This window comes from Amborella trichopoda, chromosome 2, assembly GCF_054954075.1.
Source record: "Amborella trichopoda isolate Santa Cruz 75 chromosome 2, AtrichopodaSantaCruz75HAP2 v2.0, whole genome shotgun sequence".
Classification (NCBI taxonomy): Eukaryota; Viridiplantae; Streptophyta; class Magnoliopsida; order Amborellales; family Amborellaceae; genus Amborella; species Amborella trichopoda.
The window spans coordinates 55,439,445-55,467,194 of record NC_142337.1 but is presented as its reverse complement, the minus strand read 5'-3'; the positions used below and the strand labels follow the sequence as shown (position 1 = coordinate 55,467,194).

The 27,750-nt window shown below is 35.2% G+C and overlaps 1 protein-coding gene across 18 annotated transcripts; it reads right to left on the bottom strand.

The window, feature by feature from the left end:
• Positions 1–1,350: 1,350 nt before the first annotated feature.
• Positions 1,351–21,652, bottom strand: LOC18431407 (putative inactive DNA (cytosine-5)-methyltransferase DRM3). 18 transcript variants are annotated; one of them, XM_088858671.1, is made up of 12 exons: positions 21,397–21,637; positions 18,167–18,233; positions 17,960–18,088; positions 16,879–16,975; positions 14,532–14,578; positions 13,028–13,144; positions 12,849–12,948; positions 8,018–8,158; positions 5,132–5,234; positions 3,549–3,664; positions 3,234–3,304; positions 1,351–3,116 (listed from the first exon to the last, which is right to left on the bottom strand). In XM_088858671.1, exons 11-12 carry the CDS (start codon positions 3,243–3,245, stop codon positions 1,788–1,790), a joined length of 1,341 nt encoding a protein of 446 aa, XP_088714797.1. In that variant the 5' UTR covers positions 3,246–3,304; positions 3,549–3,664; positions 5,132–5,234; positions 8,018–8,158; positions 12,849–12,948; positions 13,028–13,144; positions 14,532–14,578; positions 16,879–16,975; positions 17,960–18,088; positions 18,167–18,233; positions 21,397–21,637; the 3' UTR covers positions 1,351–1,787. The 18 variants fall into 18 exon arrangements, 11 of the variants coding, with proteins under 11 accessions (XP_088714797.1, XP_020521106.1, XP_088714794.1 ...); XM_088858674.1 differs by having other exon boundaries at positions 1,739–3,116; positions 8,043–8,158; positions 21,397–21,638; XR_016049674.1 differs by lacking the exon at positions 3,234–3,304 and having other exon boundaries at positions 21,397–21,638.
• Between the last annotated feature and the right edge of the window lie 6,098 nt (positions 21,653–27,750).

Sequence of the window (27,750 nt, the reverse complement as noted above, 5' to 3'; positions counted from 1 at the left end):
GTAAAAAATGATATGGATACTTATGGCATCATTGAAGGTATGGCTCTTAACATGGTAGAATGGGAAAAAGTTTTGATGATGATGATGAAACCATCTAGTGATTCTAAATCTTTTTCCAAAATTTCCAATTGAGAGGATAATTTTGTGGGTCTTATGCCCAAGAGAGCAAAGGTCCCGCAAAGGTCCCATATGCTCTTGCCAGAGAAACTCGTATATGATCTTGCCAGAGTAGCTCATATATATCCGTCATTGACAATGCTTGTTAGTTGTTCCCAACGGGAACAAATTGGACATATGATCCCTCAAGGAAAAGTCCCACTTAGAAGAATTTTCTTGATCAAGAAGATTTTTATCTTTTTAAGCATCACCAAATAACAAATTAAATATTATTATGAGTTCCTAAACACCTAAATCAGACAATCCAACATAAGGACGGCCTATGTTCAATCTTAGCAATGTACATGGTTTCTATGAATCCATGTAGTTATGAGTCCCCTCTTAAAATTCTATTGTCAAGATGCATTTTTAGACATTTTAACATGGAGATAATGAATATGAAAAAATAAAAAAATTAAAAATAATAGTTTTGTATAAAAAACATTTGAACCATTAGTTTCAACTATGTTTAGATAGACTGCCCATTTGCAATCCATCTTTAAAATGGATGATTTGTACTTCAGGGGGCGCAAATGTAGAAATACATCCTTTGAGTTGGTTCAAGTAGAGAGCTCTAAAAGGGCAAAAAAAAAACCCAAATGAATATAGATGGAAGTAATGAGAAAAGATATGGAAATTTATAGCCTTACTGATGATGTGGACTTTGATACAACAAAATGACAGAATATGATTCGTGCAGCTGATCACAAATAATTGATATAAGGTCTGATGATAATGATTATTCAAGTTTTTATTTCAAGGTTTGTCACGAGGATAACTGGCTTGCATATCCACGATTGGGTCGTAAGAATTCTCCTTAGCCGATCCTTGCACAAAGGAACAATTGTAAAATTTGTTCCACGGGAGCATCCAATTTTTTACAATGTATTGTGCCCATTGGTTGAAGGATTATGCTAATGCAACATTGGGAACTTTTTAAACATGATTAAAAGAATTTGAACGTTAACAGCCGGCTATTGTGTGCAAAATATTATCCTGTAGGGTATTTCCCCAAATTTGTTTTTTAATGCAAGAATAATATTGAAGTTGGTTTTGGGGGTTTAGGTAATTTGTAAAAGTCAGTTTTGCTAAACAGCCATCAGATATTGGCTATTTGTAAAAAGTGATCCCATAGCTAGAGGACCTCAATAAAAAGTGATCCCGTAGGAGATAAAACTACCTGTACAGCTAGAGTGATAAAATGCCGTTGAGAGGGTTCGATTCTTTCCCCATTAGAATGTCAAAGAAAACAGGAAAGAAAAACATTTTAAGTAGATTGATACAAGAGACATATAGCAGAGAGCTCCCGTTTGATGGCAGTGAGCCGAACATCCCGGGTTACCTCTTCCCAAACTTGTCTTCCTTTGTGTCTCTCATATTCTCCGAATTTGCCGCTGCTCTTTCTCTTGCTTGAGGATCCACAACAAGAGATTATAACCTCATTGAATTGGTGGAGTTCCTTTTGGGGATTTCGTAGAGTGGCTTGATTTACCCTCTCAAGTGTTTCACCATATTAGCAATGGAACTGTTTCATCAAATCATTCCCCAATACAATTTATCTAGGGCTTATCAAATAACATTCTAAACCAAAATTATAAATTTATTGAGACGAGCAGTAGGAAAGATACAGATCACACTTCACGTGATCTTTTCTTAGCCATTACAGCACGAACATAATTCAAAATTCTAATAAACTCAAAAAAGTGTGGTTGGTCAAGACACTCTGGCCCATTCATAGGACCCCTACTAGATCCAACTGAAGCCTTGCTTGGGTTTCCACCAATAACAACGTCAAACCCACCAACTTGTCCCATCAAATTATCAAGTTCTCGACTCTTCAGCTTCTCCACATCATCAATCTCAATCAGATCCCCTCTCTGTTCAGTACTTTTCCACCAATTCCAAAGAAGTCTTCGATTCAGATCAGAAGACTCAACTGAAACAATGCAATTGATTTGAATCCCAAGCTTGTGCAAAGAGACAATAGCCCCTCCAATCCCACTACAAATCGATAAAACATTTATCCCAGCTGGGAAAGTTTCCTTGAAGACCGAGAATATATAACCCAGTGTGTCTACTTGGTAGCTGTCCTTAAGCAACCTCAGCCGTTCATTGGGGTCCAATCCAGATCCATGAGTGTAGTACCTGGGGTACCCTAAGATAGCCTCCAAATCTTCAGGCTCTAAAGGGCTGAGTTTATACGGGCCCACCCATACTAAGTTCCAAGTCTTGCAATGATGGAGGATGTCTTCCTTTTGTACATAAGATGGAAGTCCTTTGGAACCAGCTGCCGTCCTTTCCAGTCTCTCACACAGTTGTGTGAGCCCTAAACTGAAATTAGTGCCGCTTAGCTTTGTCCTTGGATCCCAAGGGGGCCAAAATTTTCGGGTTCTTGGCAATACATCTTGAATAGTCATTTGGGGTAATGGATCTATGTGGGTTCGAGTATCAATGGGGAGGTTATGGGCATATCCTTCTTTTCTACTGAGGGCTGAGAAGTTCTGTGAGTCTATGAACTCCGGAATGGTACCAAATAAAAATCGCGTAACAGTTTCCCAGTCCTCATAGGGAATATTGTTCACATTCCCATACAAAAAATATGTGGAATCTGTTGACGTTTCACGCAGACCACTAGATGGCTTGGGGCTAGGCTCAAAGGGCATCCATGAGTCATATGGACTAGTTTCCGACAAATCAGAAGTTGAGAATGCATTTCTTTCATCCGTTGAAGAAACCTTGGGTTGTTTGCCTTTTCCAATGTTTTTAAAGTTGGTGCTTTTTCCTTTGTAAAAATTATAGGAACCTTCTTTATCATCAAAAGTAGATGAACCTTCTTCTTCAGATGCTTCTCTACTACTGCCGTAAGTTTCACATTTGATTCTCTTCCCTCTCAACTCTTCTGGTAACATCATGATCTGATAATCCCGTGAATGCAATCTACCTGCAGTCTTGAACTTACTCTGCATAAGCAACAGAGAGCAGAGAGCCAACCAAGTTTCAACCAATTAAGATTTAAGAACCTACAGTTAAAACAACTAGTGTGGTGTAGTTTGCAGAAAACATTTGTCAGACCATACATTATCAAACATCAGTCAAGTGTTGGAGCAGTTGACAACAAAAAAGAGGAAATGGCATGTGAAGCTTGAAACTGCAGCAAAGGAAAGCAGCAGCACATTTAACTAACACATCTATGCTGTTGTTGCTATCACTGTTGTGTGAAGTCTGTGATATTTCTAAAGACACACATACACAGAAATGCATGCAAGCCCATGCATGCACAAACACACAAGTGTGAGCGCACCCACACATACATATATACACACACACACACATACAGACATACAGACATACAGAGAGAGAGATAGAGAGAGAGAGAGAGAGAGAGAGCAAACCTTGTCTTTCAATAAATGGTATTCAGATGATACTTTATTATCTCCTTTACCTATGGACAGGGCAATTTGCTTAGCAAAAATTGAATCAGCTAGTTTACGGAGTGGAACATCAGCACCTGGGATTGAGGATACCAATTATCAAGCTCACTACTATGCAAATGTCATAGTGAGCAGGATACAAAATAAACCTAACACCAGTTGTTAATAATGATGCTTTCATTTGACAATCCATTTGTTAAGTGCTAGATTTGAGGACTATTTTCATAGAACGAGAACAAATCAGAATTGTGAAGCTTAGGTAAGCAAGGAATTGTACAAAATATCCTTCATGAATCATTGATTTCATGAAAGTCCGTGCATATTGAAATACCTTAACTCACTTTCACATCATACCACCACTATGAAAAACAATTTCACTATCGAACTAGTGAAAATAAGCAATTTATCTGATACAGAAAATGCAAGTGTCACCCATATACAAATATGCACCCATAAAACTGTAGACAAAGACATGAAATTTATTTGTTAGTACTTGAGAGTCCATTTGATCATTCATATCGGTGTTTAAAAACGTGTACCGGTGGATTGAACCCACCACCCAACGGTCCTGAGGTGAATCCTTCAGTCGGCTTGGCCGACACCAGCAAGATATATCTAAAAACATGGAGCAAAAAGAGAAAAAATGCCAAAAAATTACAGAAAACACATAAAATCAAATATTCAAAATCAAATAATTGATTTCATATTATAAGAGGTATAAATCAAAATCTAAATAAGAAAGTTAAAAAAGAAAACATTTCAGAAAGAAACAGCAGCAAAAGAAAAACAAAAATCAACCTTGGATATTTTTGGCTTTGATTGAAAAAACCTTGTTCGGGACTTCTGTAGATCACTATGATAGAAATATTTTGGGGCAAATTTGAACAAATTTGGTGACCAATGAGAGAGAATTGAAGATTCTCTGCTTCGGGTTCTAAAAATTCATGAAATTTGCTATCTTGATATCTTCTATTTTGCTTTTCAATCCAACAAACTGTTTTATGGGTCGGTTAGATGACTCTACGATGAACAATTCAAAGCAAATTCCAAATTATTTCATTAAGAATCGAGAGAATAAATGCAAGAATAGCATATAAGGTTTGTAGGCTCGAAAAATGAAAAGATTTTGTTGACAAATCTGGCCCAAAGTGGAAACCAATTAAAAAAAAAAATTAATTTTGGATCTCAAATGGGACTAAAGTAGACTGATTGTTTTTAAAATCAACCCAAATCAGCATGAAAATAGTGGGGGACCAATTATTCATCCAAGAAATAAATACAAAAAATATAAAAAGAATATAAGCCTTTTCTGGTTTTTCAAGTGTAAAAATGGGGTATTATTCACCAATATCTGGGGAGAACTGGCCTGGTTCCAAAGCTGACTCTGGTGATTTTGAGTCAGCTCAGCTTTATCTCTCATAGGTTCGTATATTTTTATTAACAATTTAGGAAATTTAAAAACAAGCATAACTGTCTAATCTTGGAGACATACACTTAGGAAATTAAAAGAACACCTATTCAATATTAACAACAAATCTGCTCACCATATTTGCTAATAGCAGAAGATATCTCATCTTCAGAGAACCCCATCTCTAAAAGGCAAAGAGTTTTATTCATGGTCTCAAACAATCCATTATTGGCACTGCCCTGGCAAAATTAAGAGCAAAAATATCCATATCATAGAAGTTGCGGAGTACAGATTTTCAAGAAAAGGCTAACAGCAGTAGATATCTTTGATGTGCATAGTGAGGAAAAAGAAAAAAAAGTTAACAGCCAGTACCGAGCTTAATTTAAGTGTTCATAATTTCCATAAACATAGGCTAAGTACCAGTCATGCTGCAACCTTCCCAGCTATAGTGTGGTCTTAACCAACTTTCCAATTTGGATGGTTACGGAGAAAGTGGGCATAAATTCTACCTATACAGGTCTTCTTTTCACAAAGAGCAAGGCAGATTAAAGCAATAATTATCTTTTCTTTTTTTTTGATGAAGTAAAGCAGCAAGTTTCTTACATGCAAAGGTGAAATAGAATAGAACAGTTAACCTTTTCAAAAAAAAAAAGGTAGTGAAACCACATCACAAGAGAACCAAGACCATAAACCTGGCTTACTGCTCAAGCAGATGTTAAAGAAATCTCCCAAATGGCTCATTATTGGGAAGCTTGCAGCAGGTGGATAAGTAATTTGAACAAATTATGAGACCACAGGAAAAATGAGTAATTTTTAAAGTTGCTTTAAATTAACACCAAAAACAAAACATCATCCACTGAATCCCAAAATGTAGTAGAAATAGCAATAACAGACGAAAGAAGTGATCATACCTAGTAATAGAGATAAAACATGTATAAAGGTGCATTACTGTGTTGCGATGAATGGGTACTAGACTCAAACCCGAAGACTATAACTATTTGCAAAGAATTACCTTTTTCTGACTATGTATAAAGAAAGAGTGCGATAGGATTTGAACTTGAGCAATGGTCACAAAAAAAAATTCCAAATTTATAATACTGCAAAGGAATACGATTTATAATTTCACATGAGAATTTATCATTCCCAAATTCTTTCAAATTTACAAGGAATAAGAACATGAAAACAGGATGCAATGTGCTACAAATTGCAGATTTGGAGGACTTTAAGATCTGTCGTGTGCAGGGTCTTGTGATCAGTTTGGTTGGATTTGGTCGCACATTTAAGCAGATAACTCATATCCACCAAATTGGAAGATGTCAAGAAGAGAACCAGGACCTTTCCAACCACATGCCAGCCCTCATCTCTGACCCACAAATTTGAAGATGCATTATCCCGTAAGAGAGAGAGTGTACAAAGATTTCCCGATCGTGGAGTTGCCAACTACTATCACCAAGAGTAATACTACTTAAGAGTAGTTCCCATTTTTTTCTGTACCTCAGGCACACTATCATGAATATTAAATCATCATTATACAGCTAACGATCACCAATAAGAAAGCATGTTCATGAAATAGCGGCAGGAGTTTGTTGAATCCAAAACCAATATCGTTCAACTCGTGGCTACATCTGAAAGGAATTAATGGTATAACTGAATATTTGAACCCTAGGATGGGATTGGAGCATGGGTGTTTAGGGGGGCGGATGCCTCAACATTACTTCCCGGCCTCCAATTCTCACAGTTAACATATCAAAAAAAAAAGGGGGCCTCAGCCCAAACCTTCAAAGTTACAACCGCAGTGCTCCTGAACTGTATCTCCCAATTAATATTCAGCCAATGATATCCAACCTTTCTGCATGTTTGTAACATCACCCTCGTACTTTTTTTTTTTGAAAGTAACATCACCCTTGTACTTGTGGCATATTTGCTTATAGTTGCCTTTATTATTTTAAGCTAAAACTCAGGTATTTACTAGTATCATGCTATATTTTTTTCTCAAACACTTAAAACATAATGAGTGCCATACTAACATGATCCCCTAGTCAGACCTCCCAACATTACACTAAATAGCCACAAACACCATCTCCTAAATAATGTTTTCATTCCTTTAACATCCAATCTTCCTGTATACTGTGAAATCTCCTTTACACTTGCAGCGAATTCTGTTCTACAGTCGATCTTTAATCGTTAGAATTTCATGACCACATCTTTAACCATGCCAATTAGGTTAACTTGGACAAGAAAATTCTGATTGGCTATTCCTCACAACTTCATTGGTGCCACAAATTTATCAGCAAAATTCAAGAATTCACGTGCAAAGTTTTATTGCAGTGATAGCATTAATTGAGTTAACAATTTCTTCTAAGGATAAGCTTTGATAAGTCGGCCAACTCATCTATTTATATGAGCCCTTCCTCCAAAATATATCTTAGAGATGGATTTTGGATCCAAAAATTTCAGGGGTTGACAATCTATTCCATTGATTTGTGGGTCTTGGTGGGACAGACCACCACCTTTTGACATCCAACTCTAACATGTTAGGTGTGTCAGGGGACGCACATGTAGAATTGCATCCCCTAACGCACACTACACCTTCTTTTAATGACCTATTTGGGTGAAGTAGCTGCTGAATTGCCAAATGAAATACTGGAGTGATATGGTCTATTGTAGTCCACGCAGCAGTTTGACCTTGTGGAGCAGAGAAATAGCAAAACTTGCAGAAATTGGGAAATCTAAGGGAAAGCCATCGATGAAAGAATTAGTATATACACATTGTAAAACGTTATCATTTTCAATAGATCAGTATAGATACACATGCGTTCAGTTTTATTCCTTGATTTATGATGCATCCATCAACAAACATGAGGTAGCTGTAAGTCATCACATGCCAAGTGTGCAAAGGAATGCCCATAATCAAATGAATTCATGATGTCAGTCTCAGAGCCATGTGCACTAATAAGATCCAATTTGCAGTAATTCAGGAAATCCGAATGCATAAAAACAAACGGTTCATTAAACGGAGCACCTTAGTATGAGAGAGAGAAAGGGACCTCTTTATTCACATCATTGTTATTAGCTAGCTCATTATCATCCTTGTCTTCAGAACTTCCAGCTATTTGAGCAGCAATTATGGAATCTACGAGTTCGTCAAGGGGAGCTTCCACACCTGCAATGCAATATAGTCATATAGACCATAGTACAATAAAATTATGCGGCATTAGCTTACTAAACACCAGAAACTATGTAGTTACAAATGAAATAGGAGAAAGTTTTATATAGGGAGGTCAAATAGGAGAAAATTTTATAGAAGTATGGAAACAAAACGTTTTGACTCAATATGATACTCATTCTCAGTCAGCAGTGAAGTTATGGCTGTGCATTGAAGTCCAATTTTTCAAGAGTTTCAAAACGTAGGGACCTAAAAATAACTGAACTGATGACAATTCTCATAGAAACTTTAACTAAAAGAATTACATTAACCTCAGATTCATTATACATAAGTTAACTAGACTGTTTAAATTAGATGTGGACTACTACTTATTTACATCTATGAATACCAATTAGATCTATGCACCCATGCACTTCACAAGGCTTCTGCTAACAACTTAAGTTTTTACATCTAAATAGTATATTCACACATTCTCTAGAGATTTGTAATATTCATCGATAGATTACATTAAGTATACCTTGCTGGGCACCAGAAACCATTCTTTGCATAAAAAGGTTACCAAATGCACCCTTCTCAACTTGGGCATATCCCAAAAGCCCATTCTTACACGACTCTTCTTCTTTATTCCCGTGATTGAACGCAGGACAAATGCACAGTTGATGTTTCTTTAGCTATTTCAGTGGGAATCAGGTAGTGCTTTCCTATTATGACAGCACCACTTTTGGTTTTTTGGAAATACCATGTACTTGGTATTGGATGTATGACAGTACATTTCTACGATATGCTAACATCCATCAACTTATTTGCAAGATGTTCTCTAATCCAACCAACACAACCACTTCAAGAAACCATTATATATATATATATATCTAGGGAGGGGATTTCATGTCACCATTCCATTCTAATATAATGAAATCACTCTTTTTAAAGACCATGTTCATGGCATTTGTTGACCCCAAATTTTTAGTCACAATCTAATCATCCCGATAATCAATCCCAAAAAGGAAAAAATCAAATTTGCATCCTAGAAAAGGCCAAAATCAGTCATTCTCAAACAAATGATTCAGATTGTCTATTTGGTGGACATTGAGATCTAGGTCTTTAAAGGACTCAAAAATCCATTTTTGTTTTTCTTTTTCAAAACCGGAGATCTAATGGTGATAAGGCCATCTACAAAATTTGGGATTCAAAATAAAAAATCTCTATAAGGCTAAATTTTTTTTTTTTTTTTGGGGGGGGGGAAGAGATTGTTCATCTGAATCAAAACATGGTTTTGAAACCAATGTCCCTAACATGGTTTTGAAAGGTGCTTTTCATTTTACTAGTAGAAATTTGTTGCTTGAAATAACTACCCCCGCCTCCCAAAAACAAACAAAAAAAAAAAAAAATACAAACACACACTTCCCAAATACCAAGGTTTGAAAAAACGGATCGCGACCCGGATCAGCCTCCCCAAAAACCATGTCGGATCAGTGGATCAGCAATCCGGATTCGAGAATCATTCGGATCGGTGGATTTCGGCCCAAAAAAATTCAAAATAATCACCAAAAATATCTAAAAATAGTGTTTTTTGAGAGTCTAAAAACAATTGGGAGTGGTGCATTATGTACTTTCATTATTTTGTAAAAATATATGAATACAGAGATGTTTTCCTGTCTGGGTGTCTATTAAGCATTAACTTATATCACTAAAAAAAAAAATTTATAATAATCAACATGGATATAAATTAAATGGAACATACAATACAACAATTAAAATATAACCTGAAACCAAAATGAAACATGTCGTTGTTCTTCCTCTTGATCGTGTTGGTGCCACTCATGGAATTGTCTCGACAATTCATCGAGTCGTTTCATATATGCCTCGGAATAGTGTGAACAACTTGTTATATATTCCATATAACAATAACAACTTAATATAATTTAAGATTATATTAATTTTTATAGCTCTATAAAATAAGTTATTATAACAATGACAAATTAACAATAGGTTATTTGTTAATACTTGTGTAAGTGATAAATATATTAATTTAAAATTATAATCTATATTAAATATGAAAATAGCATGATCTATACAACAATAACAATGTATTAATAATGCAGCAATTTAATACATTAAATTATGAGATGTTTTAATTATTTATAACAATAAAAATTTCAATAGAGAGGTAGAGAGAATTTGTTAACAGTTATCAAAAAAAAATAGAGAGATAGAGAGAAAGAAGCTATATGGAACAAATGATTGTGGAATTGATTTGGAGAGAAATATGGATGCCAAGGGGAGAGAGAGAGGAGCCAAGTGGGGGAAGACGGATTTTATTTTGATGGGGCCAAGGGGTTCTATTGTACGCAAAGTTCAATAGGTTTTATTGTACGCAAAGATCGGTAGGGAAAATAATCCCATGTCGAACTCATAGCTTATGACAAGGTTCTATAAAAGTGTCATGCCCCTAGTAATAAATGTCACAGGTGACTCAAGTTTAGGGAAGTGGACTTGCTGCAATAAAGAGTCCTTAAGTTGAAATTTAAAAATTCATTAAATGCAATGCGGGACCAGCAATGGAGTGTTTTTTTTAATTAAAAAGCTGCTATTGGAAATCCTAAACTTAGGAACGCGTGACGTGCCCAGTTTTCACTTGGGAACTGGTGATGTGTCCGGTTTTCCCTAACAGAACCGGGTCTGACCTAGCCCGGTTCTAGGGGGAGTTGTCTGGATCCCAATATATTGAGGGATTCGAATTGCCATTAACGATTCCCAATCCGGATCAGGTGATTCTGAACTGGATCGCCAGATTTTCAAACCTTGCCAAATACCATACCAATGGGATTTGTTTGACCCCAAACATTGAGGATGTTCCTACGAACTAGAAATGAACATTAAAAAAAAAAAAAAAGACTTTAACACATCCAACCCCAGATCTCACAGAGCACCACAAAGAACGTGTGCACTATCTAAGCCACACATTTCATTGTAGCCAAGGGTCCATATTATATCTTCCATCAAACTTAAGTAACCCAAACTCAGACTTTGTCATCTTCTCATCTCCAGCCCAAGAACTCCCTCATCTCCTCCCCTGCCACCGTTGTGCATTGCACCTACTTCTGGCCCCCACCTGCTTCATCAACCACATTAGAAGCTCAGCACCAACCAAACCCTAAATTATTGTACATTTCTGATGGTCCACCATTAAAACTTAATACAAAACCTGTAGAGTCCTTATCCATCCATGAGAGAGAGAGAGAGAGATATTGGGAACCTACAAGTTGAGGCAGGAGTCAGGAAGTGGTCAATGAAGCAGGTGACAGAAAAAGGCAGTGGTGTGAAATTTGGGTCGCTTTTGATGTAGGTGATATTATAGACCACAAAATTTAAAGAGAATGAGCGGCTCAGATTATGCCACATCATGATTTCTTTTTAATCCCACCATTAGCATTTCATACATGCTACAATCATTCCCCAATAGTACCACGGTACAAAACGCAGACATTCTTCTTTTTTTGGGTAGTTCAGCAGTAGGATCGAACATAGTGTTGCCACTGTCAACACCTTAACCAATCAAGACTAAGCCAGAATGCAGACAACTAAACTTTGGCAAAAATGTAAGGAACCATACAAGAAGCTCTTTATTGAACAAAAGATAAAGAATTACAATGAGTCAATGACCATAGTGGGAGGTGATCAAAGAAGAAGGCATCACAATATTCAGAAGAATACAGAAAATCCAAAAAGGACATTCCAGAGAGTTGGTGAACAAGCACGTAGATCTTAAGCTGTGGTCATATAAAATGAGATTAAAAAAAATATTATGTTGTTCAACTTCAGTTGTAATTAGCATAATTGGAACGTGAAATAGTCTTCAAGTTACCAAATGAATCCAGGCAAGAGTTCTGAACCATTTAAAGAATACACGCATACCCAAAAGATTCAAAAATCCCTTGAAATACCTTCACCTTTATATGAGTGAAACTACACCTAGCTCAACAAAAGCCAAGCCTTATAGGGTGGGCAATCAAAGTCCACCATCAACAAGATGATCAGCAGCATGAAATAAATACTACAATGACAAAAAAATATTGAGACAGACCAAAACTGCAAAATAAACCTTCCAAACAGAACAATAATCTAGTTTACATAACTATTGAATGCTTGTGAAGTGAATCATGAGTTCTACAACTTCCACATACTCAATGAATTGAATTATTAAATACATAGTTATCAAGACCAGAGCGAACTAGTAGTACAACCAGTTAGATCGGCAACAGGTGCCTTGGCTAGTCTAGTCCAAGAAAAAAACCACATTTGGTCAAAAACTAGTCAAAACCAATGTTTGACCAGTTTAGGCCAATCGAACTAGCCGGCTTTAATCGGTTAGACTAGCTAGATGAAGTAGTGCAAAAAAAATTAATATATTTTATATTTAAACTATTACATCTATTTTTATTTCCTTTTTCTAAAATCTGGTCCAACTGGTTTGGACCAGTTTGACTAGACCACACCCCTCAACATTGATTAAATAAGGTTTGGACCAGTTTGACTAGACCACACCCCACAACATGCTGTCAAGGGTTCCATTCCTACACCATTACTATGTCAAAAAAAAAATGCAATATAAACAAGAATAGTACAATATGTTAGCTCAGAAGCCTACTGATGTTAATCAAAGATAATTTAAGAAAAAAAATAGTACCAAGCCTACTAATGGCCATATCAATTTCATCGGCAGAAAAGTCCATCAACAACAGAGAAGTCTTTGTGTCTATCACATCATTAGATGGAGAACCCTGGTGCTGCAACAGTGAAAAAGCAAAATAAACAATGTAGAACATAAAAGAGAATGCCTGTAGAGATCAGCACAAAAATGGTTACCTCCATTCCTTGATCGTTGTTCAAATAGGAGAGTTCAGCAATTTCAGTTTCCTCTATGCTGGGATTATTTATGGCTGTTAGGGGCTCGTCCAGGTCTAAATTAGAGTTTTCAAGGGCCTGTGACATTCAGTGAAAATGCAGTTACTGATCACCCACCATTTTTTCCATTTTGTTATCCATAATTATCTTCCCTAATCATCATAAATATATTTTAGAGTTGTAAGATAATTCAAATTACAAAACATTTGTGCACGCAAGCATCACAAAATCAAAATAAACAACCAAACTTCGCATAATGTTTTACCAGTGGGCATTGCAAAAGGAGATATTTCTTGAATTATGCTCCCACATCTACAGTTCAACCCAAACTATATGATTACATCTTTGCAGGCAGCCTATCCCTTACTAGTAGGAATGTATTTGAGGTTAATGCATACTGTATGCAAAAAAGTACTCCGTACTCCACTACTAATAGCTATATTGATAAAAAGTGAATTACAATAGATAAAATAATAGGCAAAACATAAAGAGTCTAAAAGGACAGATACAGTTAACAATGTCATCTTGTAGAAAATTCCAGGCGCAACACATTTTTCAGGTGAAGGATGTGGTCATCTCAAAAGCTACTATCAAGTTTTTGCACCAAGTTCTCTAATAGATCACATTTTTCAGGTGAAGGATGCGGTCATCTCTAATAGATCACAATATTCAGGTAAAGGATGTGGTCATCTCAAAAGCTACTATCAAGTTTTTGCACCAAGTTCTCTAATAGATCACAGTGCAAGTTACGAAGTCTCCACAACATGGAACGTCACAGTCAGTTTATTTCTTCTTTCAAACGAAGCATCATGGTCATAGCCTAAGAACCATTGAAGTTTGCACTATGGTTTTTACACCAAGGATGTGGTCATCTCAAAAGCTGCTGTAGATCACTTTGCAAGTTAAGAAGTCTCCACAACATCAAACAACACGGAATCAGTTTCTTTCTTCTTCCACATCATTTGAGCAAGGAAACATCATGATCATAGCCTAAGAACGATCAAAGTTTGCAGCTAACTGAAATTGCACCTAATAGAGACCTGAAATATCTTTGGAACACCATTCTACACCACAAACTCCTCTTAGCAACCTGTAATCCTGTACAAGAGTACGACATTAACCAAAAATAAAATAGATGCCACCTAGAATTTCCTACATTTGTAGCTCTACGGGTGTGTCTTTTCAGCACATTGAAGGAAGCTAATAAGGCTGAGCCCTCGTGAATAGCAGTGTGACTAGACAGACCCTTGATGTGGAGAAGGGCTTGCAGATTTTGACAATGAGATGTTGCAATGCAATCTCCTGGAATTTTGGCATGTGTTTCATAACCTTGTATATTTAATAATGTTTCATGATGATAAAAAAGAAACTACAATTTTGCACCAGATGGCATGGTTAAATAGCACAATCAACTTCATCAATGAAAGACAACTTAAGCACTTCAGGAGAAGATATGAGGACATACAGAATAGGTAAAGAGCGAATTCAACATTGCATCAGCATCCTCTTCACCTGGATCCCAAAAGAATTAATCAATTAATAGCAGGATCAATATTCTTTTGTTAATCAATTAATTAGCAAAAGAATTAATAAATTAAACAACAATCAGTTTTCTATGAATGCAATTAAATGACACAAATGCAATTGGAACCATACAATAAAAAAGTATATGCACATAGATACATATCATTGCAAATATGTACTCAGAACAATGCACTCACGCACAATCTAAGATTTGATATTTTTTAATGTGTTGACTGTAGCATTGTATCAAGTTTAGTAAAAAAATGCCCACAAGCTGGGTGCTCTAAGAAAAAACCCTCACAGGAGCCCAAAAATGCTATACAACCAGAAATAAAAGAAAACTAGATATAAAAGAGGGGGCTAAGTGCTCAAAAAGTTGCCAAAACTCCCGAGTGCCAAACCATGCTGCCCCCTCCTTAGCACGCGTAGCGCAGGTGTCGGCTGCTGCATTGGCCTCTCGCCAGGTATATGTCCATGAGACACGCATAGGCAATGACAATTTAGGGTATCCAAACAATTTAGGGAGAGGGAGAGATTTTTGAATGATGTGCATGGAATTTGTCTCTTCCGTACAATGCATATGTTAGGATTGAGATCCCCAAATGGGATCGGGAGCTGGGGGATCTTGAAATGCTAGAAGATCCCTATAGTTGAAAGCACCATCCATACAATGAATATGTTAGGGATTGAGATCACCAAATGTTAGGGATTGAGATTCCAACCTCTTGGGGATCTTGACCCTGACATTTTGGGATCTTGATCCCAATTTTACTACCAACCTTAAACTGTATGATAAATAAAGATTATATACTCTTTAAAGTAGGGATCCCCACAAATGTTAAGGATAGAGATTCCAACCTTTTGGGGATCTTGATCCTGACATTTTGGGATCTTGATCCCAATCTTACTACCAACCTTAAAGTGTATGATAATCTAGGATTATATACACTTTAAAGAAGGGACCTCTTAATTTATAGCAAGCAAGCAATGCAACCACATTAAAATTATAGTTTATGTTGGTAGTTGGCTATAAATGAAGAAAATCATCAATATGGTTGTTGTTTTGGTCTTTAAGGTTGGGATCTAGATCTTTAACAACAGGAATCGGGATCTCTAACAATGGGGATCGAGATCTTAAAATTTAAAAATTGAGATTCTTGAGAGATCTGTACTGGGAATGATAGAATCGAGATCCTAGAAGGGATCACCTGAATCGAGATCCTAGAAGGGATCGCCTACCAAAGTGATCCCGATAACCATGATTCATACATATGTACATACAAACACATATAGGACCAGTTCGGATAGCAACTAAAAGTTGTCGCATATTTTACCTCCATATCCAATAAAATCACATCAAATGGACAAATCCCACTATCTCAAATAGATTAGAATGCCACAACCGAAACGTCATAATGAGGCACGTACATATAAAGCCCCAATATTGGAAACTTATATATGAGCCAAAAGGCCGATAGAGCATAGATTTAGGGCTAGCAACAAGCCGAGCTAGGCCTAGAATGGGCTCATTGGCAGGACTAAGCTGGGGCAGGGCTTTTACTTAGTATGTGGCCAAGTGGGGCCTGGAATTCCAGGCCTGCAGGTCTAGCCAGGCCAGGTCCTCGAGTAACATATGCTGGCTGAGGCTCTGGTTGAAACAGTCTGGGCGGCTGGGGCACCTAGACCATTGCCAACCCTAAGCAAAGTCTATATTCATGCTGCATAAGTCCAATAATCAACTAGAAATACATATTGTACAAACAGACACCCACAAGAGCACAAAGATACACATATACACCACCTGTATGCATCATAATAGACACCCAAATAGAAAGTTCTGGCAAAAATTGTCTATCAAAAGAGATTTTGAGAATTCAAGAAAAAGATAAAATAGCCGACCCCCATAGTTGTTATAAGGCTCTGATGATGACGAAAGAAAAAGATAAAATGACGCAGGAATAAATTAGATATGATAAAGATCCTAATCAAATGCCGAAAGTTTCAGTTACTTTGCATAAGTGGGAAATACTTCATGCCCCATATTTAAAAAGAGAGGGGTAGTTTTGTTATTTTCTATAAATGATTGAGGAGATTACCTGTAACAGTGATTTAATAACTCAAACACAGTAGGTTTAATTCAAAGTTTCAAACAATCACAGTAAGTGATGCCTAACAGAAATGGAAGAATAATAAACTTTATTGACACAATAGTAAAAATAAAGGAAGCAAATGAAACTTCAATAACTTTGCCAGTAAAAGCCAAAAAGAACAATTAGTAAGAGCAATACCCTGCTCTGCAATAACTTTGTCCACAAGAGCCACTGGGAAACCCATTCCTATAAAATGCGATTTCAAATGACTCCACGACGAGCAACCAGCAGTATTCTTGAATCAACAAACAAGAAAATGAAATAGCAATGGTGATGAGTAGACAATCAAATGCCACTGGTATTCAACAAACCAACACCAAATGAACTAAATTTTCCCACGGCCAAAAAGATGACAAAACAAAATTCAAAAACAAGGAAACTAAAACAAAATCTAAATTCCAACTAGATTTTAGGAGCATGACCATGTTGAAGCACAACATTAATAAAAAGCAAAAAGAAAAAGGCACAACAATAATGAAATTAACAACTTGCATGAAATGATTGCGATATAACACATAGTAACCATGAGCAATTAAAAAACAAACGAGCAGATAGCTAATGAGACACCTTACAAAGGGATATCATCTAAAACAGAAATTTTAAGATTATGACAGCTAGGACAAATTACAATTCAATTGTAAAAGCTTAAGTTTGATCAAAATGCCAAACGAAAAAGTCGACTACATTGAAACTGAAACCTTGCACCGACATGAATGTGATATAAGAAGACATACTAACCATAAGCGATTATTAAAATGGGTAGAGTTCTAGTGAGTCACTTTACCCAAGCGATAATCATACAAAGCAGTTGTTGAGATAATACAGACACCATATGGTCCTATTTATTTAACAGTCAATCTCTCATAGAAAGCACCATAAAAGCCAACCCAAGATGAAAAAACAAACAACAACAAAAAGAGAGAGTGGGTTTGCATGGTTTGTACAATTTTCAAAATTTGAACCCCTGACCTCCCTCATACAAACCAGGTGTGCCACTAGATCAGAGCATAAGATACCAAAGGAAAAAGGCAATAATAAGTCAATGAACATAAGAATGCAAAGAGCTTCTTAATAACAAAATTGAAATTAGAGTGAGTAAAACTTATTTTAAAATAAGTAATACACCTAAGAAATGCAAATTCACCGGGATACAAAATCAGGAAGCTCTAAAATGTCTTAAAGAAGTAAATAATCCAGATAACCCCCCAAAAACAAATACCTCAACTGGATCTGCGCATACTGAATCAGAGTACATTCTTGAAGTCGATGGGCCTATCAATGACATGCTAGTATCATGCTCCAAACCATCTGAGGAACTCTCACTATCATCACAGTCTATTATGTTTTCCTGGACAAAAAAAAGAAAAAAGTGAAGAAATAAGATCAAGAAGAATTGAAGTTGACCCATCCAAGTCATGGTGGATACCATTTAGGAAGCGTGCAGGAGACAACGCAAGAGCAAAAGACAATCCTGCCACCACGTATTTAAATCTCTGCAAAAAATCCCATAAGAAAATCAATCCAGAAAATGTTTCTTCTAAAAGATAGGTGGAGATCCAAAAACTCTAAGTGAATTCAAGAAGGCATATATGATTTATATGATTAAACATAACTAACAGGAATAAATAGAACTAGATAAAGATGTCAAACATTGGATCATGTCATTGTTACTACAATCCAAGACTGTTTAGGCAAGGTATAATTTCCAAGCCACCTTACAATTGGGCCCATTTGAATTTTTGTGACATGCATTTTGTCCTCAAGGGATCTGACTTTCAAATTTGAATTGATTCCCAATTGCAATTGGGCTCCCAAATTGAATTTTTTGCAAAACCATGCCAAATCTCTCTCTCTCTCTCCACCACCATCACACTAGCATCACTCAAGCCATCACCACCATCACACCATATCACTAGCATCACTCAAGCCATCACCACTACCACCATCACACTATACCACTAGCATCACTCAAGCCATCACCACCACCACCATCACACCACACAGAAACAAATTACATTTCAAACTGAAACAACCAAACACCCCTACAGTGCAAATGATAATTCACCAATTTGCGATTTGATCAATTACAAATTGAAACAAAACACCATCTAACAATGTTATGAAATCAAACAATGTCTTAGAACATTCAAATACTGTAATATAATAGCATTGGCACAGGTGAAAATGGGATTTTAGATCACAAGCTTTATCAGATAGCAATTCATCTCTTTTCAATAGAAATTTACATATTTTACACCATTCAACATGATATTAACTGTAGAACACATTTTAAAGCATAAAATTATCTGCAAAATAGCCCACTTTCTGGGACTATAGTCAGAAAGAAAATTTGACATTCCTACAGGACAGAAAACACTTTGACATTCTTAAGAGATTGCATATAAACAACATAGGTAAGATTGACTTGAGTAACTAACTTAAGCAACTAAGAACACTAGCAGGAATCATATGTCTTGTAGGTTATATCTAGTCCCGAGCATCAAGCTCAAAATTCAAATCATTTCGAAATATACATTACAGAAGTTGTATGACATATAAAGGCACAATAAAAAAGATCAGGCAGAGAAATATGATAGAAGAGAGTCTTCGGGATTGTAGAATAGTCAGGCCTGAATTGCCAAAACCAACTTTCTACCTTATATTATCACCATTCTCTACTCCTTCATTCTTTAGTCATATATCATTCAGTACATATTACTCTTTCAGTCTTTCCCAGTGTTTCAAAAAAATTGTGGGGTTTTTCTCTCTAAAATAGGCTCTAATGGATTTTAGGTTTCAAATGAACCTAGAACCCACAATTTCTCCCCTTTAGTATTCAAAGAATGATCAAAAAAGTACAAAAAAGCCCCTCCACAAGGGGCATTTTCGTCCTTGGTGGATCATGGATTAATTGGATTATAATTTATGTTTTGTGAATTCTAATTATATATATCTGCCTTGGCTACCCCCATGCTAGTCATGCCGGTACCAAGCCCGGGTACAGGAGGACGGTTGTGTTAGGTAGGCTGCAAGTGTAACATTTTGCCACAACTTTCTATAAATCTTGAATCTATGTTATCTGCTCATGCTAGAGCGTTCTCCGTGAGAGACATGCTGCAAGTCTTACGGTCTTACTGGGGGTATAGCCCCCTTGATGGAGCACAATGTCGAAATATGATTTGTGTAGCCGACCCTAAATAGTTGGGATAAGGATCTGATGATGATGAGTTTGTAACTGTATAATTATTATATCTTCCTTGTGATTGTGTTCGTAGTTAGTATTAGTAGTCTAGTCTACGAGTATTCCAGTACTGAATTTGAATATTGGATTATATTTTCTTATTTTTCTTAATGTTTAACTAATTGTCCAAATCTCACATACTTTGGTTTGTCTTTGTAATTTGTATTGGTTGAACATAAAAAAATGTATTAAAAATGTCTCAATATGCATTTTTAACACACAATTTATACGTGAAACAGTTTTTTTTGGACACCTCCTACCCTTGTTCTTCCACCTGGGCTGCTCGGCTGCCTAGGTGCTGGGTGGCAACCCAACGCCCAGGAGGGCCGCCTAGGCGATGCGCCCATACCCTCCCGGCCCGCCTAGGCACCAGGCGGGATGTTTTTTAGAACATTGGTTATGAAAAAGTCAATCATTTTACAAACCAATGTTCTAGGACTCAGCCAAGTGCACTTGGACCCAGCCAAGTAACTCAACCTAAGCCTATGGCGGAGGCAAGTTCCTACGGCCAACTAGGCCACAGTTTAAAATTAATATAAATGCTATTTTTTGTTAAAAATTTTAACTAAATAATTTAAAAATACATTTTTAGATCATTTATAAGGTTTTTATGATGATTTGAGAAGCTTTCTCTCAACATGCCCCAATTTTTATTTTTCATTTTTTTTATTTTACTGAATATTTCATGGTATAAATTAAAATTTTGAATAATCCATTTTTATGTACGCTTTTGGACTTTTCTGGACTTCCAATGAATTCCATTACTTATTTTCCACTTTCCTGATTGTTAATATTTTTAACTTTTCTTTTTACATTTTTTTTTATTTTTTTAACTTTTTTTGACGTGTGCATTGCTCAGCCGAGTCCACTCCGAGTTACTCAGCTCGAGCCAGGTCACGCAAGTTGAGTTAAAAAACATATTTACAATATATCAAATTGCCTATGCAAAATAAGCACATGGATGGCATTGTCAAAGTATTATCAAAGATTATTGAAACTACAACAACTTGCTACAAACCATTTATCATTACCCCAAAAGAAAAAAATAAATATCATGTATCATGCACACATACTCGTGCATTTGCTAAAATCCACCTTCTTATGTAGACCATTGTTAAAGAGAATCATCTTACTGGAAATGCAGGTCAGAAAATTTAAATTTGCATGTAAGCAATGGTGAAAAGAAACATAAAATCACCTAAAAAAAATCGAAATTCAGTCTAACAAAAAATGGCATTTCTTAGTGCATGCAGATAAGGATAACAGCAACATTATATCCGTAATCTTTCTATAATCAAAGTCTAACCAATAATCAAACTAAGTCATACAATAAATAGGTTCATAAACAAAAAAACTCTAATTCGAACCATAAAATGAAAATTTAACTTCCAGAACAAAAAGCTCAAGATTTTTACCCTAAATCCTTGATCAGAAAGGATCAGAGTGGACTCAGCCGAGTTTTATAACACTGGAGAAAAGGGGAAAAACCTAATTTCAGCTGGAATATGGAGCCTGTGAAGAATTTGGCCCTAAAATATGGGTTTCAGAGTGAAATTACAAAAGCGAAAACTCAAGAGAGAGAAGAGAGACGCCCCGCAAGCTTCTGTTACAAAATTTTGGAGAGAGAATATTTTGGGTTTCCCGGAGGAGGGAAACGGGGACAGCTTTTTTAAGTGGAGGTTTAGTAGACGTAGATTGACCATCAACATCCCAAACTTCTATCAAAATGACTCTTCAAGACACCAATTCTTATTCGTCAGGTTGAATCACGTCCGTACTGTTTTCTAACGGTCTTGCGTAGATTTTGCTGGCGGTGTCAATGGATCCCGACCCGATCCGGGCCCGAGTGGTAAACCCAATCCAGGTTCAAGCATGGGCTTAAAACTTGGATTCGAAAGATTGGGTCTGGGTCTGGGTCTGGGTCTGGGTCTGATTCATGTCCTAGTTTGGGTATGAGTTTAGAAATTGGACTTGACAGGCCTAATTTGGACCCAAACATTATGTGAGTTTGAGTCTGAACAGGTCTGGGTCCACTAGTATTTTTTGAGACTCAATATATGAAATATATTTAAATATAATTAATTGTAAAGATATTTTAATTTTTTAATAGGATCCTATTGGGTTTGGGTTCGAGTCCCATATAATAATTGCTAGTCCAATTCCAAGTCCGGTGAATTCGAATGTAGAAGGGTTAAGGTCCTATATCATTCTTTCATGTCCAAAATTAGGTCGGGCCCATTGTCATATTTTTTTAGCAAAGTGATAATCTCTTGTATTCAAGTGTTAAAGATTGTATTGAACAAAAATTTTTTAGTAAGGATATTTTTGTTATTAATAATAAAAAAATAATAATAACGAATATCTTTAAGATTCTTTGCAGTAAAAGTGTCACACATTAAAACACGACCTGCCACTTGGACATTAAAAACTGTACTATTATTATCACCACCGTTGATTCCCTATTAAAAAACTTTAAAAATGCCAAACACTTTTTTAAAGTTTCAATACTAGCGTCCAAAACTTTTTGAAAACCAAAAACCCATCTCTCTCAGTAACTTGCCTACACCGTAAAAAATGGCATTTCTTTCGCGGATAAGTTTTCATGCTTTTATGGAACTTCTTTCCTCTTTTATTATCCAGCCGTTCAATTTTGATCAAAAAAGCTACTTGTCATTTAATTTTAGAGTTGATATTTTAAAACTTTTTATTTTTATTTTTTTTATACAAATTACATAAATATGAAATTTGGTAAATATCATCTTTTCATTGGAGATATAGATCTAGCAGATATATGAACACTTGATAATCTTAAAAATAACTTTCTAAAGATACATTACAAGATGCATTTATTTCTATGACTTGAAATCCATTTTTTCTTATGCCCATCCATCTCGATGTCAAGGTGATCAATTTGGGGATTTTTGGGCTTCAAAACAACTTCTTTTAGTGAACTTTTTAGGTGCGTTCTGAATTGAGTGTTGAGCATGACCCTTATGTAATTTTTGCCCCCACTAAAAAGGAGTTGAGAAAAGGTAAAATATTATTTAAAAAAAAGTTTATATAAGGGTGATTCCTTAAACAATCAAATTAAGACGCACCTCAAATATTCATTAGAAAATGTTATTTCGATACTGAAAAACCCTTAATTTGATCATCACGACCTCAAGATGTATGGGCATATTTCAAGTTTTAGAAATAGCGCTCTTGTAATATATTATCTAAACTGTCAATTTTCAAGATAGGTGCAGTTGGCATACAGATGCATCCGTAATTGTAGAAGTAAGGTGCGCATTTTAAGTTTATCGTGGAATGTAATTTTGATGTAAAATGTTCTTAGGATTATCTCAAAATCTATTTTTATATCTAATTATAAATTTTAAATTTTAAAAATAGTTAAAATCAAGTAGATCTATAAGTATATGAACACCTTGAAAATTGATGGTGTAGATAATATGTTGTAAAATACACTATTTTTTATACTTAAAAATAATTTTATTTTTCAACATTAAAACTACATTTTCTAATGGATTTTTTAGATCCATCCATAGCTCTACATTATAAGGTTGCAACCTTATATAAACTTTTTCATTTCCAGATTTATAAGTCTTAATAGATTTGTTCATCTATACTTTTTATTAACTTTGAATTTTATAATTAGAGATGCAAATGATTTTCAGATCATCATAAAGATTTCTCATACTGAAACAATATAGTTCAATACTATTTGAAGGTGTGCCCCACTTTAATTGTTTATGGTCTCGGACTTATACAAATTGCACTAATTATTTAATGAGTCATGATTCATTGCTAGATTAGGACTTCAAATAGTTGAAAAATAAAAAGCTCTAATGATGATGAAGTAACCTCTCACTATATTTTCAAAACTCAAGAGATCTTTATTAGCATTAAGTATTTATTTTTTAATTTAGTTTTAATTAAATATTTATTATACAATACTATAATATTTTGTGTTTAAGGCTTCCAATAACGAACGGTTTAGGTATTTTTGAAATATTTTTGGGAAAAGTACATAAAAAAAAAAAAAAAAAACCTTCTAGATATTTTGATCCCTTAATGCTGTAAGAGATTTTGACCCTTTAAATCATATTTTTCTAAAAAATGTAAAAGAAAATCATACCAATTACTATAATATTCACAGCCAATATCCACTATTTTTAAGGAAAGCAGGCACCGAATATTCACTGTCTATATGTGGATGTGTATATTTAAGTGATGAGTTGTTTTACAGTTCTATATTTAATGTTGTTAAGTAAAATTAATAAGATAATATTCATATACAAGGGATAGTTTTCGGGCTTGAACAGGGTTATATATATATTTAACTAAGGGGTTTATTTAGAGTTTACAAACATGTAATAAAAAGGTTAATGTTACAACGTGAGTAGTTTATTTATCAAAATCACTATTTTTGTTTGAATTTTGTTTTTTATACGTAATTTAATCATTAAGTAAGAGTAAATTTCATTTTTTTTTTGAAAGTTATAAAATTTTATTTGTATAATACCCTTGTCTTTCAATAAAATTTTCAAACTTACTCTTTTCCAATGAGTACGATCTCATCTTTGGGTTTGGGTGAGAAAACCCATAGTTTTGCGGGTTTGGACTGTAACTAGCAAAACAACAGTTAAAAAAATCTTTCCTACTTTTACTGCATTTAAATTCAAAATTTTTTAAACTTTCGATATCTTTATTTCTTCTATTTTAACTTTTTATTTAAAAATAAGGTTTAAGAAAACTTCCCTTTGTCTTTATTTTCAAATTTGAAATTTGTTTTTGAAAAACTATCTTCATATACTCTAATTTGGTATATGATTTCTCAGTAGACCCACATATTTCAAATCTATCTTACGGCATCGATTTTTTTAAAGTCTCCTTCCCATATTCCATCCAACTAGCAACAAACATTTATTCCTTTACCTTTCAAAAACACCAGCACCTCGCTTTCTTTCACCATAAATATGGAGTAGTGCGCTTAACTATCAAGTTGGGCACCAATTTGTCTACGCATTTACTCGTTGGCCCTATCTATTTGCCCATTGTAAAGTTAGGAGAGAGAGATGGGTTGCGGAGGGAAAAAAGTTAGCACGATAGTGTGAGAGAGAGAACAAGAGCTTTGGGCTGCTGGATTTAGAGTAAGAGAGAGAGCGGTTCGGGGAGAGAGATTTAGGGGAAAGATGGCATGGGTGAGACAGAGATTGGAGGAAGAGGCGTATGAGAGAGAGAGACTTAGAGGGAAAAGAGCAAAACTAGAGAATGAGTGGATAGAGAAAAACTTGAGTGAGAAAGTACAGATTTTGAAACTTGTTTGGGATGGAAACATGATATAAATTGTGGTTCTATAGGTTGAGGGGGTTAGTAGAAAGATTTTTAGAAAAGTTGATGACCCTCGAGATAATGAAAAATCATACACAAAATTAGGGGTTATGAAGATATTTTCCTATATTTTAATGTAATTTGATTTTTTTTTTTGAAAAACATTATAAGATACTTTCCTATTTTATTTTCATCCAAACTGAATAATTTTTGGAACTTTCTATATCTTTATCCATTTAATCTTTTTTAAAAAATAATTAATAAGGTAACTTACTAAATTTATTCAATATTAATGAGGTAACTTACTACATTTATTCAATATAAGTACATGATAAGCTGGAAAGTTACTGTGTAGAATTAATCAATATTCGATGGATTGGATTCTACATACATTTTGGTATTAAAAAAAAACACACACACATTGCAATTAACCAAAAAATCATCAAAAGACTTCCATGCAAAAGAAGTGTTTCAACTTCTAAGGGCTCATTTGGTTCCTGTGAAAATATGTCATACGAGTGTAAAGCTGATTTGAAAACTTGTCCCATAGAAAAAGGTTTTATCACCACAAAGAACAAATCGTGTGAAAAGAAATCCCCACCCTACAAGGTAGGGAATGTTCCCAAGGACCCATTACTCGCGCGGACCCAAAAAAATATTTCATTCGAGTTTACCACAAGGGGTTGAAACAACAAAAAAAAATTAGAAATTTTCTCTCTCTCTCCCCTCATCCCTCTTTCTAGTCTAAAAGGAGAGTGGGTTTTTGGAAATAGAAAGAGATCATGGATTTCTAGAGAGATAATAGGTCTTTAAAGAGAGAAAGAGAGATTGGGTTTTTAGAAAGAGAAAGAGATATTGAGTTTCTAAAGAGAAAATGGGTATTTAAAGGGGAAATAGAAATTGAGTTTTCAGAGAGAAAATGAGTTTTAAAAAAAGAGTAATGATTTTATGAGACCCTCCCACACCTATGTGTGTAAGACTCCAAACGATCACCATTAAATTTGATACAGATATCTAGAAAAGTTATCACATGGGAGTGAGATTTGACTTTTCTAGATATCTATGTCAAATTTAATGGTGATCCTTTAAGGTCTTATACACATGGGTATGAAAGGGTCTCACAAGGTCATTTACCATTAAAGAAAACAAATAGATATTTAGTTTTTAGAGACAAAAAGCGAGATTGAGTTTCTAGATAAAGAGAGTGGATTTTTAGAGAGAAAAATAATGAGATTTGGAGAGAGAAAGAGAGAAAATAGGTTCATAGAGAGAGAGAGAGAGGGTTTTTAGTGAGAAAAAGATAGATTGGGTTTCTAGTTAGAGTACGGGTTGTTAGAGAGGAAAAGAGAAATTGCGTTTTTAGAAAGAAAGATTGGGTTGTTAGAAAGAGAATTTTTTTTAGAAAGAGAAAGAGAGATGGGATTTTTGGATAGAGAGAATGAGCTTTTAGAAAGAAAAAGTAAGATTGAGTTTTTAGAAAGTGAATGGATTTTATAGAGAGAATGAGTTTCTAGAGAGATAATAGGCTTTTAGCTAGAGAAAAAGATATTGGGTTTTTGGAGAGCGAGAGCGATTAGGTTTTTAGAAAGAAAAGAAATTCGGTTTTTAGAGAGAATGAGTTTTTAGAGAGAGAAAGAGAGAATGAGTTTTAGTATAAATATAGTTTGGGTTATTAGAGAGAGAAAGAGAGATTGGATTTCTATATAGCTTGGACTTTTAGAGAGAGAAATAGCGATTGAGTTTTTAGATAGAGATTGGGTTTCTATAGAAAGAAAGAAATATTAGGTTTATAGGGAGAGAAAATAGGTTTTTAGAGATAGAAAGAGAGAGTGAGAGATAGTTTACCAATGGGTTACCCAACATAAAAAAACTGGGTACATATGAATTCTAGATATGTGAACCAAATATGGAGAGATACAGAATTGAAGAACTCTTGCACATGGAATTGTGTAAATCTGAAAATTGTTTTGCATTTACACATGAACCAAACGAGCCCTAAGGGCTGAGACAATTATAATTTTCCAAGATTTTATTTTGGTAAATGACCTTCCACATGAGAGTCAAGAGACAGTGGGGTCGCTTCTTCCATACCTGCAGGCTAAGATGGAAAGTTGTGACTGTAGAATATTAGGGTGCACCTAACCCTAGTAGAAAATGAATAGTGGAAAGTCCCACCCTCCATTATTTGTGGTCAACAGTCTTCAAGGCCTCTGTTCTCGTCACATGGCTTACCTCTCGGCTTAAAGGAGCAGGACATTTCCTTTCAAAGCTCTAAAGCCAGTTAGGTTTGATGAGAGCCAAATTACCATACTTATATTTTTTTTTAAAAGATTACAGGTATTATGGTGAAAAAGACAAATATTGCAATGATCTCTAAAAGAAATGGGTCAAAAAAATTATAACGCTCATTCTTTTGAGGGTCACCCCTTTGAAAT

Coding starts and splice junctions, on each gene's coding strand:
- LOC18431407 (XM_020665447.2), bottom strand. Junction 13,145..14,531: donor ATTCGCTCTTTACCTATTCT/GTATGTCCTCAT, acceptor TGAATGTCACAG/GCCCTTGAAAACTCTAATTT. Junction 3,665..5,131: donor TTCTGCTATTAGCAAATATG/GTGAGCAGATTT, acceptor CCTCAATCCCAG/GTGCTGATGTTCCACTCCGT.